General features: G+C 35.3%; 1 protein-coding gene across 1 annotated transcript; it reads right to left on the reverse strand.

The window, feature by feature from the left end:
* Positions 1 to 13,335: 13,335 nt before the first annotated feature.
* On the reverse strand, positions 13,336 to 18,479 carry LOC18429141 (phospho-2-dehydro-3-deoxyheptonate aldolase 2, chloroplastic). The gene is made up of 5 exons (XM_006838433.4): positions 17,772 to 18,479; positions 15,507 to 15,784; positions 14,769 to 15,045; positions 14,132 to 14,377; positions 13,336 to 13,952 (listed from the first exon to the last, which is right to left on the reverse strand). Exons 1-5 carry the CDS (start codon positions 18,258 to 18,260, stop codon positions 13,665 to 13,667), a joined length of 1,578 nt encoding a protein of 525 aa, XP_006838496.1. The 5' UTR covers positions 18,261 to 18,479; the 3' UTR covers positions 13,336 to 13,664.
* Positions 18,480 to 18,673: the final 194 nt, after the last annotated feature.

The following is an 18,673-nucleotide window of genomic DNA, read 5'->3' on the forward strand; positions in this document are numbered from 1 at the left end:
CACATGGGCCCAAAGAAGAATCAAGGACTCAATGACTCTCTCTCTCAACGTCGCCATTTCCTATAGTGGTAAAACCTTTTACACGAAGAGATGGGCCAAAAGAAGGAAGGTGTTGTTTGTATAGAGCCTAGGCTCTAAACAATCAAATTAGAGCCTACCTTCAAATAGAGTCGGGAAATCTGGTTTCAATACTGAAAATCTTTATGATACCCTAAAATATATTTTTATTTTTATTTATGAAATTTAAAACTTCAGAAATAGTGTAGAACGACAGATATATGAAAATCTTGAAAATTGATGGTCTAAAAATGCGCCATAAAATACACTATTTCCAAAACTTGAAATCCATTTTTTTCTCATGTCCATGGATCTTGATGTCAAGAAGATCAATTTGAAGATATTTGGGCATCAAAACAACCTCTTCTAGTGAAAGTTTTGAGGTAGGCTTTAATTTGATTGTTTAGAGCCTCGGCTCCATATAAACTTTTCTCAAAGAGGAATCAAGGGCTCGATTATAGCTATAATAGTAGTCACCACGTTGTTATGGTTTTCGTTTTCCCACTAATACTAACCCTACTAACACTTTAAAAAACTAACTCAATGGTTTTCGTTTTCCCACTAATACTAACCCTACTAACACTTTAAAAAACTAACTCAAACTATTTGAAAATATAGGTAGGGGCTTATCTTCCCCACTAAATTACCAAAAAAAAAAAAGAAAAGAAAAGGAGACTTTTACATTGGGAAAGTTTCATTCCCACTAATACCACCCTCCTAACACCTTAAAAAAATTAACTCTAACCATTTTGAAAAAATGGATAGGGGCCTATCTTCCACACTAAATTACCCAAAAAAAAAAGGCTTTTACATTAGGAAAGTGACTAGGTCGTTGTGGTAGCACCCCCACACCTAATCACCACATTGTGGTTTTCAATCGCACTGACACCACCCACTGACATCTTAAAAAAAAGTCAGCTCCTAATCTATTTGAAAAAATGGGTAGGAGTCTGTCTTCCCCATTGAAAAAATGGGTAGGAGTCTGTCTATTTGGCCAACTCACACTATTCTTGTGCAGTCTCCCTACCAAATATATCTCAAAGATGTATTTTCGATTCAAAATTGTAGAGTTCAATAGTCTCAACAGTGATAATGATCAAAATCTGGAATTTTTTTTTCGAAAAATATAAATATTATTTTTCTTCACCGTCCAATTTAACTTTTAACGGATGTAACATCTTTTGACATCTATCTTAAAGACGGACATAGATAGATAAGAGACTGCATGGTAATAAGTGAGTGACAGACATTGACAGAAAAGAGACTGCATGGTAATATGTGAGTCGGCTGACTTACCAAAACTGTACCAGGTCTGGATCACAGGACTCCTCTCTCTTCTAGTGATAGAGGACCCTCCTCTCTCTCTCTCTCTCTACTCTTTTCCAGTTAACTAAAGGCAAACCTGGTTTTGACTTTGACTCGTCTGTGGAAACTTTTCTATATTGTGACCCTTCATGGACCAAAAGAAGAATGAGGACTTCACCTTAACGGACCAAAGGACAGGTGAATGAGGACTTCCCCTTTTTAGCTTTCCAGGTTGGAATAGCATCACATGAATCTCCTGAGTGGCATTGGCCCTCCTTACAAGCAGTTGACTTTACTTTAATCACCAGCAATTCATAGAACTTTAACAAACTTGTTTCCGATTTTAAGAATAATATCCCTCAAAAATTGAATATTGATTTTCTTTTCTATTTTTCCTTTCTTTTCTTTCTATTTTATTTCATTTTTTTTTTATTTTTTTTTTCCATGTTAAGGAGGGAACTCCCTATCTCTCCCTCTCTCCGTGTCTAAAGATAAATTAGGTGCTGCTGAAGATTTAAGGGAAAATTACAAAAAAAATCTCAAAGACCACATTTTCTATGTAACTTATCCCAATCTAGTTTCTCTCTCATTTTTCTCCCCAAAACAAACTTTCTATACAAATACTCCCAAAGGATATTAAAAGTTCATTTTTTTTAGACGGAAATGCTATTCCCATACGCAAAAATCATTTTGGCCACATTTGACGTTTACTTTTGGACCCCAATAGCACATTGTTGGAGCGCATAAGTGCTGGACCAAAACTGAGTACTGCTGGACCGCGCTTTACATAATATCGAAACCCTGGAATCCAGTAACATCTACTACCGGACCGCCCTTTGCAATTGCCGGACTGTGCTTTACACGGTGCCAGAGCCCTACTGCCGGACCGCACTTTACATAGTGTTGGAACCCTACTGCCGGACAGCACTTTACACAATGTCAGCCCTACTGCCGAACCACATTTACACAGTGTTGGAACCCCTATCTTGGTGGGATAGAGGAGAGAAAGGCATGAGTAAGGTAAAAGTAAAAGCAAGTAGTTTAGGTTTTTTATTTATTTATTTATTTGGTTGGTGGGTATTTGCATAGAAAACATATTTTGAGGGCAACAATAAGAAAAAAGTTAAGTTGGGGGTACGTTGCATAAAAACTATAATCTTTGAGGTTTTTTGTAATTTTTTGAAGATTTTATAGGTGCTAGAAGTCAAAAGTTCTCTCTCCCTCTGCCGACAGAGGTATAAAGCAGGTATTAGAGATTTTAAGGGCAAGAGAGGTCAAACGTAGTGGACTACACCGTTGTTTAAAAAATGCAAAGTATATAAAAAAATCATTTATTTTTGGTACATCAAAGTCACAATCATCTTTATTCATCAGTTTCTAAATTTACAAGTATGTCATTTATTAGACTAAAAGTTTAAAAATAAAATTTTCTAATGTTATGACATTACTTCAAGCCATCCAATTTGATATTAATGGTCAGAAATAATTATGACCTCTTTATAACTACGGTAAATAGCGTTATAGAGTACAATCCTTTAAAAAATCGTTTTGGAGCTGGAGGCTGGATTAATATTATAGTATAGGTCAAAGTCTTAGTGGTTAGTGTGCACCCTTTGCCCGTGAGGTTTGAGCTAGCGGGGTGCAATTTTTGAATAAAATACTGCAAACTTAATCAAATGGACTTTCAGGTTTTGCTTCTTATATGCAAAGTTGCAAACCAAGCAAAGAAAATAGTTGTTTTCTCTTGCAACTTCATTGCCTAATTTGACCTTCAAAGTCTCTAGTATTAATCGTTCTCGCATGTCCATCAAGTTGTAAAACCCTTCAATAACTATTAAAATAAGAAAAATGATACTATGAAACTTGTTACTCTCTCACATATAGGGGTGGCAATAAGGGCGGATCGGCCCGATGTTATGTTGGGTTTACCTGATCTAGACTTAGTAATTGGACCCAACGGGTCAGATTTGTGTCCATTTCCATCCCTAGCCCTCACCAAGTCTAAGTTGGGTTAATCCGACCTTTAAAAATAATATTCATATATTATCAAAAATATATAATAACTTTTTATTTAGACCCCGGCTCAATCCAGTAGGTTGGATTCAGTTTTAGGTCCTGGTCCAAGAAGTTGGACTTACATTGGTTCGTGGTCAGGTTTAGGTCCAACTACACTTCAGCCGGCCCGTTCACACCTCTGTACACACCTAGGATCGGTCCCTTGAGAACACCCTAGTTCAGTTTTGTTGGTATACACAAAGATAATACGGCTTCTCTCAACAAAATTGCATTAGGGATCTAGATTGATTTTAGTTTGATTCAAACGTGTGTACTTGTTATGGAAATCCTCAAGGAGGTCATATATCTTTGTAAACAAATGAACGGGTTTGATGAAATCTAAAGGTTGCGACACATTTTCAAAATGCTCCAAAAATCCATATAAAAAAGAATTTAGGATTCGCAGGTACTAATAACAACCTCAAGTTTTTCGGCATTTATTAGCATGGTTTAAGGGCTCATTTTGTACAATTAGGGAAAATTCAAGGCACTCAGGGAGAGAATAAAAAGGTGGTGAAGGTGGTAGATACAACAAAGTGATTTCTAGAGTTCCATTCTCACCACGTCTTAAGTTAATATTAAATAAAAAAATAAAAAAATGGAGATATAACGAAGGTTAACTCTCCCTCGGAAAGAGGGACAAGTGCTTTGTTGACAAGTAATGATCTCCAAAAATAGTGAAATCCTCTTACACATGTTGCATGTGTGCAGCCATCTCTTGAGATTTGTGGTGCAATCTAATATCTATCGTGTATTGATCTAGGCCCTTTTGCTCTCCAGCACTAATTGATGAATGAGGCATTTTTCAGTTTATGAATATGTTTCTATGGCGCTAAAGTAATTTCTCTTGTGAGGGTCATCTTATAGCTTTGGAGTTGCAATGTTGATTGAATTTCATATTAATAATTAACCACATAAATCTTGGTGTTTTTTTGTGGTATTTTTTTTTGTTTCATTAATCAATGTTGTTGTTCTATATTATTCGAAACAAACGCAGAGCTATTATCAAATAAGCCCAAAAATAGGAGCTCTGTCAAATGTGAGTTACAACGATAGAGTTGGATGTTATTTGTAAAAAAGAAAAAAGAAAAGATGGAGTTGGATGTTGGGGTAACGGTGGTTTTTAGAGGATGGTAAAGTGGGTTATGCATCGGAGGACGCATAACTACATTTCTGTTTCATTTCTGTTTTCTTGGGGCATCCTACATTTTAAAGATGGTTGTGGAGATGTAGTCTCTAAAAAAAAAAAGGCCAAATCAACAGTTAAAATTTTTCTTTCAAAAAAAATATTTGTTAGTTGTCAAAGTTTATTTTACACATTCAAGTTCTCTATATTAGAGATTATATATACCTAAAAACTTAGGTCGAAATCCATCTAAAAAATAGGTCATAAAGAGGGGACGCATATCTAAAAATGACTCTAGAACTCATAAAAGGAAAATTGTTTCATGCCGGCTGGACCGCATTTCTACATGTGCGGTCTAGAGTAAAGCATTCATCTTAAAGATAGATGCAAATAGGTGCTCCATCTCAAAACAATGAAAACTAACAGTCCAAATGTTTTTTTACTAGAATTATTATTTTTATTTTTTAAAATTTATTTATACTTTCATATTCATGATCTCCAAGTTAGAGGCTTTAAAATTAAATCTTAAAATCCATCTCAAAAATAGATTTACAAAGATGCCCGCATTTCTACATATGCGGGCTTGAAAAAACCATATCTTGAGAAGAAGAAGAAGGTAGAGAGCAAAAAAAGACACAAAGTACTCAAAAAGAGAAAATACTAAAAGGAAATGATGCAATTGGAGGAAGAGAATATGAGAATGACGAGCAAGACCATTAAGTTCAAATTGCAAAAGAAAAAGGCACGATTAAAGGCAGAGGAGGATCTTAGGGAAAAAGCATAATCATGGTCAAATTAGAATCAATGACCACCATATTTCTATTAAACCATGTGGTCATTTAGGAGTAAAGACATTTCCAGTTTCTTCTTTATAGGGCTGGGGAGCATTCTGTGGTATTTTCTCATAAGCAGGGGAGGAAAACAGGCCTCACCCATAACTTCATTATATTTTTTCCGAGTTTACTACACCATATATGGTTCTTAGGTGCATGGATTTCTTGGAATCAATTTTCTAATGAAAGACAAGTTGTTTTTAAAGTATTAGATTTGTTGTAGTGGGAGATTCATCGTAACAAAGATTAATCGAGTTAGCGTCGGTTCCCAACAGCTCTTACATCTTCAGCAACAGCCCTTCATTTAGAATCGATATATGTATAGAAGAAGTCCTATACAATTTGGGTAACTTTTTAAAAGCACAAATCCACGATCCAATCTCTATGATCATGGAAAAAGATCATTTTGTGCTTAAACCTAAAAGCGTTGGACAAATTTACATCTATATCCCATTTAGAAATTGTAATTATAAAAATTCCCTTTAATTTTTATTATTAAGTGCATATCCTTTTTGCGCATCTTTTTAAAATTCTAATTTTATCCCTAATGCTGGAGATTGAATATCCATTGACTTTGGATTTTCTATATTTGCCGTCATCATTTTTTAAGTCATTTTTAGGAAAAAACCAAAATCACTCCAAATTTTCAATATCCTCAACATCCAAAGTTACATTATAATTGAGATTTTCCATCCATCTTCGGATATTCAACATCCAAAGTCAAGATTGTGTCAAATTTTAATTATCTGAAGTGAAAAATCACTTTAAAAAAACAAATATTCAACATCCAAAGTCAAGATTGCTTCAAATTTTAATTATCTGAAGTGAAAAATCACTTTAAAAAAACAAATATTCAACATCCAAAGTCATGATTGCTTCAAATTTTAATTATCTGAAGTGAAAAATCACTTTAAAAAAACAAAAAAAAAAAAAAAAGGATGACCAGTAACTTTAGATTTTTCAATCTCCAAAGCGAGGATAAGATTGAAAAAAGAAAAGAAAACAACATAAAATGCGTATACACATAATATACAAAAGTTTGGGGGCCTTTTATAATTACAATATTAAATGAGATATAGAAGTAAATTTCACTATTATCTAAAGAAAAGAAACAACATAAAAGGGGGGTATACGCAGAATATACAAAAGTTTGGGGGCTCTTTATAATTACAATATTAAATGGGATATAGAAATAAATTTCACTATTATCTATTCCATAAATCTCTCTCTTCTCTCTTTTTTCTTGCAATTTTTTATAGGGCACAAATTTTAAATAATCAAAGCAAGGAACACATCTGCAGTGTACCAAAAGATGCAATTTCAATATCAGTAACCTTGTGTTAGACCGAAAATCTATTTTTCTTTTAATTTTGTAAATTTAAAATTCTAAAATTTGTGCAGATCTAGCACATCTATAAATACTTAAAAATCTTGAAAATAAACGGTTTAGATAATATGTTGCAAGATGAGAGCTATTTTTGTGATCTTAATTTTGTTTTCACATCCATACAAGTCAAGATGATCAATTAGAGGACTTCTCTATATCGGTACAACTATTTCTGGTGAGTTTTTTTAGGTGCCCCATAATTCAAGGTTGACAACTTACAAAAAAATTTCGAAGTTCATAACATGGCAAGGGCTTAACTGAAGTTTAGACACTTTTTGGGGTAATTTAATGGGAAAGACAAACCCTACATCCTTTTTCAAATGGATCAGGGAGTCAGCTTTTTTAAAGTTTGGTGGCGTTCAACAGGATTGAAAACTACAACTTACCCAAAAAAACCAATAAAAAGATTGAAAACCACAACGTCGTAACTGAGATGCTACGACCATCACGACCCTAACTCCTTTTCTAGTTTAGACACTCAATTACATTTCTATGCAATTACAATGTAACTCAATACAATTGAAGATTTTATGTAATTTTGTAGTAAATGCCCCCATATAGAATTATTAATTCATTCATCTCCATGTCACTTTAGTAATGTGTAATCTATAGCCATGGCTGTATTTTTTACAATGCAATTAGAATTGATTTAAAGGGGGTTTATTCATCATTTAGATAAATGATGAAGTTTCTATAGGGCCTAGGTTTTATGACAACAAAATAAAGCTTCATCTCAAATCCTTGTCTAGAAAGCGCTTTTCTGCAACAAAAATTTTCATGATGGATCTAAATCAATTTCCAATACCGACAATAAAATTTGAAACTCAAAAAATGTAGAAATCTTGCGGATCTATGAACACTAAACTTAAGGGTGAAATGAATGGTCTAGATATTTTTTACAATATACATATTTTAGAGGTTAAAATCTTTATGTTTTTTTACAACTAATATGTTCAAGCCAAGATGATTGATGTAAAGGCTTTCCAATACTTGAATTGTAATTTTTGATGAATTATTAGGTGAGGCTTTACTTATTTTGATAGAGTTGCCGCCCTATCAAACCATTTTTCTTAGATAAATACTGGGTAGCATTTCATAACAAAATGAATTTTGAAAATGATAAAGAATATTACTTAAATTATATTACAAATAAATTTAGCTATCATATTGAAGATAATGTGGTTGTCATTTTAAACACATTGTACATATCCCAAAAATTGAATAGTCTCCACGATGTTGTTTTGTCAGGTTTGTATTAGACATAATAATTGAGGTTAATCATTAGGTTGTAAGGTTACATCCCAAAATTAAAGTTCTCAAAAGTAAGGGTGGCAACGGGTCGGGTCTGGTCCCAGTACAGTCAAACCCAAACCAAAAAAAATATTATGGGACTTGGATCTTTACCCAGACCCAAAGATAAGTGGGATCTTGCCCTATTCACTCTTGTCCATCAGATCTTGTACGTCTCTTTTCTATAGAAATAGGAAAAGTATACTAATATATCATTTACTTTTAATACAAAGAGATCACAATCATTCTTGTCCATCAAATTTCAAATCGAGTGGTTATAAGTGACTACACTCAAAGTTAAAAAAAAAAATTATTGAACTCTATGTTATTTAATGGCTGGTAGCAATTGTGACATCCCTGTAACAAAAATAAATAGTCTCATACAATATAATCCCATAAAAATAAGAGTATATCTAAAAGATTTCATGCTCCTAAGGGAGCTTAATATCCACTACTCCCTCGCATAAAACCAACCTAGAATATATTTATCCATACTACGCCAAAGTCAAGGGATTAAGTACTTGATACATGTCACAAGAATTAAAAAAGGATCCCAATACTGTAGAGATGGTAGGATAGCTAACTTTAAATCATATTCTACATCTTTAGGAGAGAGAGAGAGAGAGATAGGTATTAGATTGAAAAAAATTTCTCATCCAGAAGAAATACACATGGAAAGATTATCGTCATATATCAATTTCTTATGAGAACTACGTAAAAATGGATGTAATAGTTTTTTTTATTGCTGTAACAGCTTCTTCGAAATGGACTCGGTTTCTATGTGGCCTAGCCCGCATATATAGACATGCAGGCCTCTTAATGAATTTAGTTTTGAGATGTATTTTTGGACTTAATTTTCAAGGACAAGTAATCTCTAACCTGGAGGTCATGAATATGAAAAAATAAATAAATTTTAAGAACTAGAAATAATAATTCTAGTAAGAAAACATTTGAACTGTTAGTTTCCATTATTTTTAGATAAAACACCTGATTGCATCCATCTTTAAGATTGATGCTTTACACTATTTGGACCGCATATGTTGTCATGCGGTCCAGCCCGCATGAAACAATTTTCCTTTCGAAGGTGGAGAGCATATGACAATAAATGGATCTCTCTAACTCAATTTATTTATTTTATTTTTGTATTAACTTAGGAATTTTGGTTTTTGAAATGAGCTATATAGAACAATATTAATCCCATGAGCTAATACTAATATGGGATTGTCTACACATAGGCCATTTAGCTTTTGTGCATGGAGGTCATAAACATTCCTACTCATTAGATGTCAAATTGGATGGCTTGAAGTGAGTCACGAAGTCCAAAAAACATTTATTTGAAACTTTGTGTTTATTCAATGACACTCTTACAACCACCCATTTTGAAATTTAAGGGACATGAATGAATGTGACCTCTATTTAAAAAATACAAATTATCTCTTTGTAGACAATCCTTGTTAATATCGTATATTATAATATATTAATGTTTTGGTTGGGTCCAAGTCCTGCCAAACCCGGACCTGACCAAACCCGTTGCCACCCCTAACTCTAGGCATAAATAATAAGGATGGTGGATGCCACAATGTGAACCACTAGAGTTCCATTCCTACTATTGAACTGCCCAAAAAGAAGAAGGGAAATTTGCAAATACAATTTGCTCGACTTGAAAGATTTGATTGCTTCCAAAGGCATTGACATCTTTCTTTTTCATTTCTTGTTGGTTGTGTTTCGGCTTTAATAATACTAAAAATCCATGGCATGGCACTTAAAACTCCCTTCCAACCTAAAGACAAGTCATTATGGAGTGGTTCTCGTTTTGCTTGCATGACACCGCTACTGTCGAGGAACATACAAGCTGAAATGAGGTCTACCTAACAAGTAATATTCTCGATCAACAAGCGGATTCTAAATAGTTGAGATAAGGCTCGGATGATGACGATGATGATGAGTGTTCTCAATCAACACAAAGATATTGCAAAAATCAAGTTTTAAAGAAGGTGGCATTATTGAAACACATTAGAAACTTGTGTGGCAACTTCAAAAAATGTGTGTATAATTTATACAGCATTTTATATAGTGGAAACTTTGGCCGCAAAAATGAGGTCTGCAAATCAGGTGACTAGCATGTGCAATGGAAGACAACATTAAAATGGATTTGTTCTTTAATTGTAAACCACTAAAATCGAGTCCAACAAGAAGAAAGCCAAAATAAAGTAAATGGACAAAAAATCCTAATCTAATCCACCCAATGCAAACCATCAGGGCATTTTTGGGTTGCTAGAAAACAAGAAGCCAGTTAAGACCGGGCTTTGGTAAGCCCAGTGCGCTTTCTGGCCGAACCTGGCCCGTAATTTTACATAAGCTTTTAAAATAAAAATTTCCCTACATTTATAGAAGGCCCGGCCTGGTTTTTCAGGTTCAGACCTTGTTGACAAGATTTCAAGCATGGCTCAAAATCCAATTTTCGGTTGCCTCCCAGGTCTGCCTTGCATGATTTCATGCCGGGTTCGGGCTCGGCCCAATCCCAGCCCATTAACAGCCCTATTTATAGGTGGACACAGAATCCTCAGTTGAGATAAACCACAAGTGGAACTGGGAAGCCAAACTAAAAACCATGGTAGATTTGGAAGGGTTAGGTCTCTCCAAAACAACTATCAGTATTACCAAAGGAAACATTAGATAGCCATCTAAAATTGATCTACCATAACAAGGAACTTGTAACAAGCATTCCCACCTATGTGGCTCTTTCATGCAGGTTTCAACGAGTTAAGTTCAATAATCAATACCAAGGATCATGCCAGTTAACGGCTGCCCAATGTATAGATACTACAAACTTAAAATCTTATCAAAGATGCAACAGTCAAATGGTATCAGGAGGCTTTCCAAAGTGCTTGAAAACCACATTCATCAACAATGGGGGGAACTCAAATTCCATCAGAACAAAACTAGAATCGGTCCCCTACCGAATGGTTCTCTTGAACCACAGGGAACTTACAAGCATGAAGAATTCTATAATGGTCATGATGTTAACGTCCTTTAAATGAGAAAGTAGATGCGAACACGATATTTCCGAGCCGTTACTCCAAGATGGCTTCATCCAATAGGCACAAATTTCATGCAATATAGGCTTTCATACCAAGTGCTATTTGTGTAAATCTAGAGAATACCTAATCGCATCTAATCATGTGCTGTGAACATGATCGTTGGTTTTCCCCATTTGTCTCTAGGGAAAGGAGGACCAATGCACTCTTATGTGAGAATATGGAACTTGTCAGTCTCACAAAACTATCAAGCAGACCTTGTGATGGTAAGCTATAGAACAATGCCTCACCTGAATCAATCCAATGACTGGAGATATCATAGTGGCAATATCTCCATCTGAAAATAGGTTCATAGCTGCGGAGAAACCACTGTCCAGTTAACCAACCCTAATTAAAATTAGAATATCACTCCAATGTCTTTTTTGTTTTTCTTTTGTTGATAATTATCATTTTTATGTTCTTAGGTGAGTTGGTTCCAATGGTTTGCTCCATATCACTTTCCCCTTACTTCAGATATTCTACAAAAGCATGGAATTAGCCCAACCTCCATTTTAAGCCTATGCTTTGCTCTTTTTCAATACCATTTCCCTATAGATTGTCCCACCTCAAGGTTTATTTGGTCAAAAATCGGCAAGCATTTGGGGCACTATAACCTCGCAAAGAGCTTGATCATGTATGCAACAATATGCCAAAAGGAAGCTTTCAAATCAGAGAATTTGATGCATCAGCTTAAATACCACTATCTAGGAGGTTTGATTGCCAAGATATAGTCAAATCATTCATAGAAGGGAGCCGCTACCAAGTACCAACTACCTCATAAAGATTCCATCCTCCCAGTTTCATCGATGAACCACGAATAGAAACCGCAGATAAATTAAACTTTTTAATGCTTCAATTCTCCTTCAAACTCCACTTCTTTGATGATTCCTGACTCACATGCCAACACAAGTGTTTTTCCAGCCCACGCTTCTACTTGACAATGACTATTTAAGCCGTGATTCAAAGAGCTAAACAACCGATTGAAGTGCTAATCTACATGATATAAATATCAGCATTCAGCAACACATGATCAAATATACATGCATTACCCTCTTCAGAAATTCAAAGATGAATTGTTTTACATCTGTTTCTTACTTCCTTTTTAGTGTCAAACCATATTTATTTATTTATTTGATCATTAGTGTGTCAAACCATATTGATTAGAAACAAAGGCAATAAACCAAAAATAGAAATCGAACCCAAATAATGCATTAAAAAAAGAGAAAGTAACCAAATTACCATCACTACTATTGTGATAACCATAATAGCCTTTAAAAAAGATGACTAATATGCACAAATGAACATAATCATCAAAACTGAAAAGGTTAAAAACCTAGATGCATCTGATACAGACCACGAAAATCAATAATGTTATATGAATGATGAATTTGAAAGCTAATATGAAAATCAAGGTATGAAAATGCTAAAAATGTCAAAAGATTCATATTAAACCTCCTGATGAATGCCCGAAAACAAAAGCCCCATCATAAAAGAAAAATCATAAATGATAAAACAAACCATTTGGCCCATAAATCCAAAGAATGAGATAAAGCATGTAAGACATGGTAAGAAGTGAAGTTGGTGGGCTCAAATCCCATCAGTGTTAAAAAAACAAAAAATTTGGTAGAAAGACCTACCAAAGACCACAGAGATGAATGCCCTCAGATCCAAATCCTTGGAAAATGTAAGAAGCCTCCTTCGAAGGCTTAAAGGCTAACCACATCGGGAAATGCTTAAAATTGTGAGAAGGGAAAGAAACATATTTTTGGGATGTACAGAGACATCATTGGACAGTGAAGTTGAGTTCCACCAAACCCGCCTCACCTTAAATTCCAGCATCCCCATTTTCAGGGATGAAAAAATTCTAATTCCAAGTTACTACAACATCAAAATAGGGTATTTCTCCGATCTAGAATAAGCCCAATCCTATACTACTTTTCCTGGTTACTAAATGTGACCTGAAAGGAAATTCTATTGCTATCATCTTCATAAGCATTTTGAATATGTTGGACATTCTTTTCAAATTTTCTTCATTAATAGTAATTGTTTCCTTTTGAATATGTTGAATATTCTTTTCAAATTTTCTTCATTAATAATTATCCTTTCCTTTACTCATCAAAAGAGAATTTCACTTTTACTTTTCTAGGAATAAATTTTTCATACTCTAAAAGTAGTCACAACGAATAAATTTTTCATACTCTAAAGTAGTCACAACGAGAACTTCTTACTGCAACACCAAAAGCCAGAAAAGTTTACAGTGACTGCTCTTACAGGGCCCAAGAACAAAGCCATGAGTCTTCCAAGAAAACACCCCCCTCTCCTAGTAGCCTTATACATAAACAATACCCTCAACATGCACCAAAACTAAATGAAAAAAGTGGAGGGTTGCCAAAGGTAAGTTACAATTGCTTTTGGTATCCCATTTTTGAGGGCACAGAGAAGAATAAACACAAATATAAACTACAGAACCAAACTAAACTATAGAACCAAACTAAGATGATAACACCATAAGAGAAATTTCTGGGTGATAGTCTTTAAAGTCCCATAGAAAGATGTGAAATGGGTGGAGGAACTTCTTGCTTGTTTGATCTTATCCTTCTCTTCCTCAATCTCTCAGCGATTGCAAAGGCCAGTTCGAGAGATTGTGAAGCATTAAGCCTTGGGTCACAGTGGGTGTGATAACGTGAGCCCAAGTCATCAAAGGTCACAGTTCTCGCCCCTCCAATACACTCAGTCACGTTTTGGCCTGTCATCTCCAAGTGAACTCCACCTGGGTGGCTCCCTTCTTGTTCGTGCACATCAAAGAAAGCACGCAACTCAGCCTGAACAATATGAAACCCAATAAAAACATAAGACCTCAACCCAATAGGGCGTTGACTTTATAAGACTGCATACATACATGCAGACTGTTATTGAATCAATAGAAAGAATGTCTTCTTTTTTTTTTTGGAACTAGTTAACCTTGTAGTGAGAGAAAAATCAATAGAAGGAATGTCCTTACCCTTATTGAATCGAATGGGCGTGTTTTCAAGCCACAAGGTGCCTTGATGGTGTTCCCATGCATTGGGTCACTCACCCATGTTACGATGAGTCCAGCTTGGCGCACAGCACGAATAAGATGCGGGAGCTTTACACGCATGTTCTCAGCCCCCATACGAGTAATGATTGTCAATCTTCCTGGCTTGTTGTGAGGGTTAAGAATCTCACATAGCTTCACCAACTCACTAGGATCCATCTTATCGCTGGCCTGAATACACAACAAATGATAAGCGATTAAAGAACAAACGACGATGGCTGGGGAAACACACCCCTCCATTAGAAGCCCCAAACAATAGATCAGTATATCAAAAATCATAAAAATGGCAATATGAATGCCATGCAAGTGGCAGAGAAAACATAACCCAAACTGTCAACTCAAAATAGGAGTAATAGCAAACAGGGAAGATGGATCTAAATCAAACAAGAGATGAAACTGTCAACCCAAGAAAAGAAAATGAAAACCTCGCCAAAATGTATCTGTTATGAAATGGCAATTTATGCATGGTAATGCGGTTATAGACTAAAGAATGAATTCATTAATAAGAATGTTTAGGAGAAAGCATATATCAAGAAAAATGTTTGAAGAGAGAGAAACCCACCTTGATCCCGAGAGGATTGGCCACACCACGAAGGAATTCAACATGAGCTCCATCAAGCTGTCGAGTCCTCTCTCCCACCCAAACCATGTGTGCAGAGCAGTCATAGTAAAGCCCAGAAGTAGAATCCTCTCGGGTTAGAGCCTGCTCATAAGGCAGGAGAAGGCACTCATGGGATGTCCAAAAGTCAGTGGTGGTCATGATAGGATGGTCCACAGTAAGTCCAGCGGCAGCCATGAATCCCAGAGCTTCATCTACCCTTTGTGCAAGTTCCATGTATCTGAAAGAAAAAAAAATCAAAACTCAAAACTATCTCTGGTAAAGATTCAAAATTTCTTTGATATAATTCTATGAACAAGTATTTAAAAATATGGACTCAGGCTGGATTAGCCACCCAAGCCTGAGTCACCTGGTCTGACTCAAGCAAGTCCGGAGTCAGACTGGGTATTTTTTCAAAAACAAAACTCACAAAAAAACTCCAATTTCTTTCGGACTCAGGGTGAGTCCCAAGGTTTTTTGGACTCACCAGACCTCTGATCTGTGCAGACCCAGGTAAGTCCAGAGCCATGCCAGGAATGATGCAAAGAAACAAAGCACAATGAAACTATAGTTTGCAACCCCGCAAAAGCTTTTCTGTTTGTCAATTGCATACATCGAAGTACACCATTGGGAAAAAAAAAGAAAATAAAAATTTTCAAAAATGATTTTTAAAGAAAATCAAGAAAAGAAAAGATCCAATACCGGTCTCCCTGCTCACTGTGCTCAGTGAAGTCCAGGTTCCACTGGGAGACTCTCTGCATTGCAGCATAACCTCCAGTTGCAAATGCTCGGAGAAGATTCAGAGTAGCTGCAGATTGAGTATAGGCTCTTATCATTCTTTCGGGATCAGGTATTCTTGCTTTCTCGTCAAACGAATCTCCATTGATATTGTCTCCACGATAGCTAGGAAGCTTCACACCATTCTTTGTTTCGAAATTATCTGATCTGGGTTTGGCGAATTGACCAGCCATTCTTCCGACCTGTAAGAGATTGATAAAATAGGGAAGAATTCAGTCCAAGTGACCCAATAACGCTTCTGAGATTAAACCGACATTTAGGGGAGAGTTTATTAGGTTATTGAATGAATTATGTTAGAAAGTACCCAGAAAATTCAAAACATAAGACATATACACAGACAACTCTTCATAGAAAAAGTCCATTGGACAAAGCACGGCAAAGTCAGGACTTCTGTTATAACTGACAGTACAAGAACAAGAATTATAGAGAGGTTTGAAGAAAATATTGATCTGCAGATAAATTTCCTGAGTTCATAAGAGAAGCAAACAACATGCAATCTAAGAGGAGACAAACCATTTTGTAATGGACGATGATGTTCTATTTATGTACATTAGACAGTTCACAGGCAACTAAACTGATGTTCCAGTTTTGTATATTGGAAATTTCAGTGGGAACCAACTGATGGTAATTGTGTATACTAAAAAGTTCAAATGGAAACCTCAATTTGAAAACAAACCATAAATAATCAAGAATAAGATTCTTGTGGTGATCTACAATTGCATATACCCAATTCATCTTAAATAAAACCTCCCATAAGAAACAAACCAAAACAATTTTAGGAGGAAAACTCCCCAACAAATAAAGCCACATTTCCCAGATGCAGAGTTTATTCATCTCCCTTAAAAAGAGTAAGGAATATTAATAAGATTTAAGAAAATCCTCACATAAGCAAAAAATTGCCAGGCAAATAGCACAGGATATGAAGCAACCACCAAGTACCAAATTATACATTAAAAGAAATTCATAGGGTCAAGAGATGCAAGCAAGATATCAACAGATTAGGTTGCGCATAGATTCAATTCAACTGCAAACAGTGTGTCGGCACTCGCCTCAGCCTAGTCCAGCGCAAGGCAAAAAGACCCTAAAAAATTTAAGAAAAAATTGAGAAAAAATAAAAAATAAAAAACATTAAAAGTAATTCAAACCTAAAACAGTTAAAAAGTGAAAACAAGGATAAAAAAGTAGAGAAATTAGGGATTTAAAACAACCCAATTTACAGTTTGGCATATTTTCAAAAAATCCAAAAATGGAAAAATATAAAAATATGATTATGCAAAAAAAAACACTCACCAATCTCTGCCAAATACATCTAAATCATGTAAGAAAAGTTTGTGTAACATATCTTTATATTTTACAATCTTTTCATATTTTAAATTTTTTTTAAATGGCCCAAATTGTACACACAACTTTGGGTACTACAACAATCAGCATTTAAGATTCAAGAAGTAAGATGGACTAAGCAGAGCGCGTTAAACAGTAACAGCAGCTGAAGAAAGAGTTGTTTGAATCAATAAACCATAATTTCTGATATGCCCAAGCTAAAGGCCATTAATTGTTTCATTTCATATAGATTTGTGGTGCAGAAAGCTGACTTGCATGCCGAACACGGCATTCCAAACACCCAAAAAAAAAATTCAAAAAAAAGAATAAAGCATCTTTTAGGGCTTTGGGTACTGGAATTGCTCATTTGTGGAGAGTTTTGCCATATTTTCGATCCTACATTTCCAGGTCTTGTGGCTTCTTCAGCCTTAGAATCTCCGCTTTTTTCCTCTTTATCATGGTTCATATGAAATAACAATAATAATAATAATATTTCAATAATGATAATAATAATAATAATAATGATAACTATATTATAATAATAATAATAATAATAATAATAATAATATTATTATTATTATTATTATTATTATTATTATTATTATTACCTTTCTCAAAAAATAATAATAATAATAATAAGCAAAAAGACTGCATCTTTCAGAGATTTGGGACCAAAGATCACACCTTTTTTTTTTTTCACCTTGCCATCATTTAACTTTTTCCTTTTGGGTCACTTCGTATTTCTGTGTTTAATGTCAATTTCATTTATTTCAAATTTCCTAGAAAATTAAAACTCCAGTAAAATAAATAAATTGAAATCCTAGTAAGAACAATTAGGGATTAAATTACCTTCACAACAGGCATCTGACCACCAAACATGAGGACCACACTCATTTGAAGAAGCACCCTGAATGTATCCCTGATATTATTCGCATTGAACTCCTTGAAACTCTCTGCACAATCACCACCTTGAAGCAAGAACGCCTTCCCCACAGCCGCCTCTGCAATCTTCTCCTCAAGGTTTCGAGCCTCTCCTGCAAAAACAATAGGGGGGAAGCTCTCAAGAGTCTTGAGCACTGACTCTACAGAACCCTGGTCTGGATATTCAGGCAATTGCACTGCCTTCTTGCTCCTCCAGCTATCCAATCTCCATTCCTCCTTCCTCTTCACATCCATAAACCCTAATTTTTCCGCCCCCTTCGCTGGTTCAGCAGCATGAACAGCACAAATTCTAGTGTTACTGTACTTTATCGGCACAGGGCTCCTTCTTTGCAAAAAAGGGTGGTTTGGCTTTGTTACTATGTTTGATCCTCCTGCTACAGAAGCCGCCATAGCCATTTCTAAGTTCGCGCTCTTCTCTTCTATACTCTACAGAGAGAAATCTAGAGAGAGAATGAGGAGGAAAATATTTTCTAGATCTAGAGAGAGAACGAAGGTTGGATCTTAGAAGACAATGGGTAACTTGAGAGAGAGAGAGAGAGAGAGAGAGAGAGAGGGAGATTTCCTCGTCAGAAATATGGCAGGCAGGCAGGCAGACAAGAGTGGTATCTGCACAATGAGCACACACTTTCCCTCTCTCTCTATATAGAGACGCATGATGATGGGTTAATGAGGTTTGCAATCGGGAATTTCTCGTTGTTCTGCTGTTACAAATTTGCCCTCGCTGTTTCGATGAACTTTCCAAGAAGTTGCCGATGGCGAAAATAATTTTTTAGAAAAGATTCATGCTAATATCTTGTATTTCCTTGTAT

Source organism: Amborella trichopoda, chromosome 3 (genome assembly GCF_054954075.1).
Source record: "Amborella trichopoda isolate Santa Cruz 75 chromosome 3, AtrichopodaSantaCruz75HAP2 v2.0, whole genome shotgun sequence".
Lineage (NCBI taxonomy): Eukaryota > Viridiplantae > Streptophyta > Magnoliopsida > Amborellales > Amborellaceae > Amborella > Amborella trichopoda.

What these genes read in the sequence shown, in the direction of transcription:
- LOC18429141 (XM_006838433.4), bottom strand. Translation starts at nt 18,260, where the DNA reads ATGGCTATGGCGGCTTCTGTAGCAGGAGGATCAAACATAGTAACAAAG. An exon ending in GTCAGATGCCTGTTGTGAAG is followed by an intron (nt 15,785 to 17,771) that starts GTAATTTAATCC and finishes AATCTCTTACAG; the next exon opens with GTCGGAAGAATGGCTGGTCA. An exon ending in CACAGTGAGCAGGGAGACCG is followed by an intron (nt 15,046 to 15,506) that starts GTATTGGATCTT and finishes TTTTTCTTTCAG; the next exon opens with ATACATGGAACTTGCACAAA.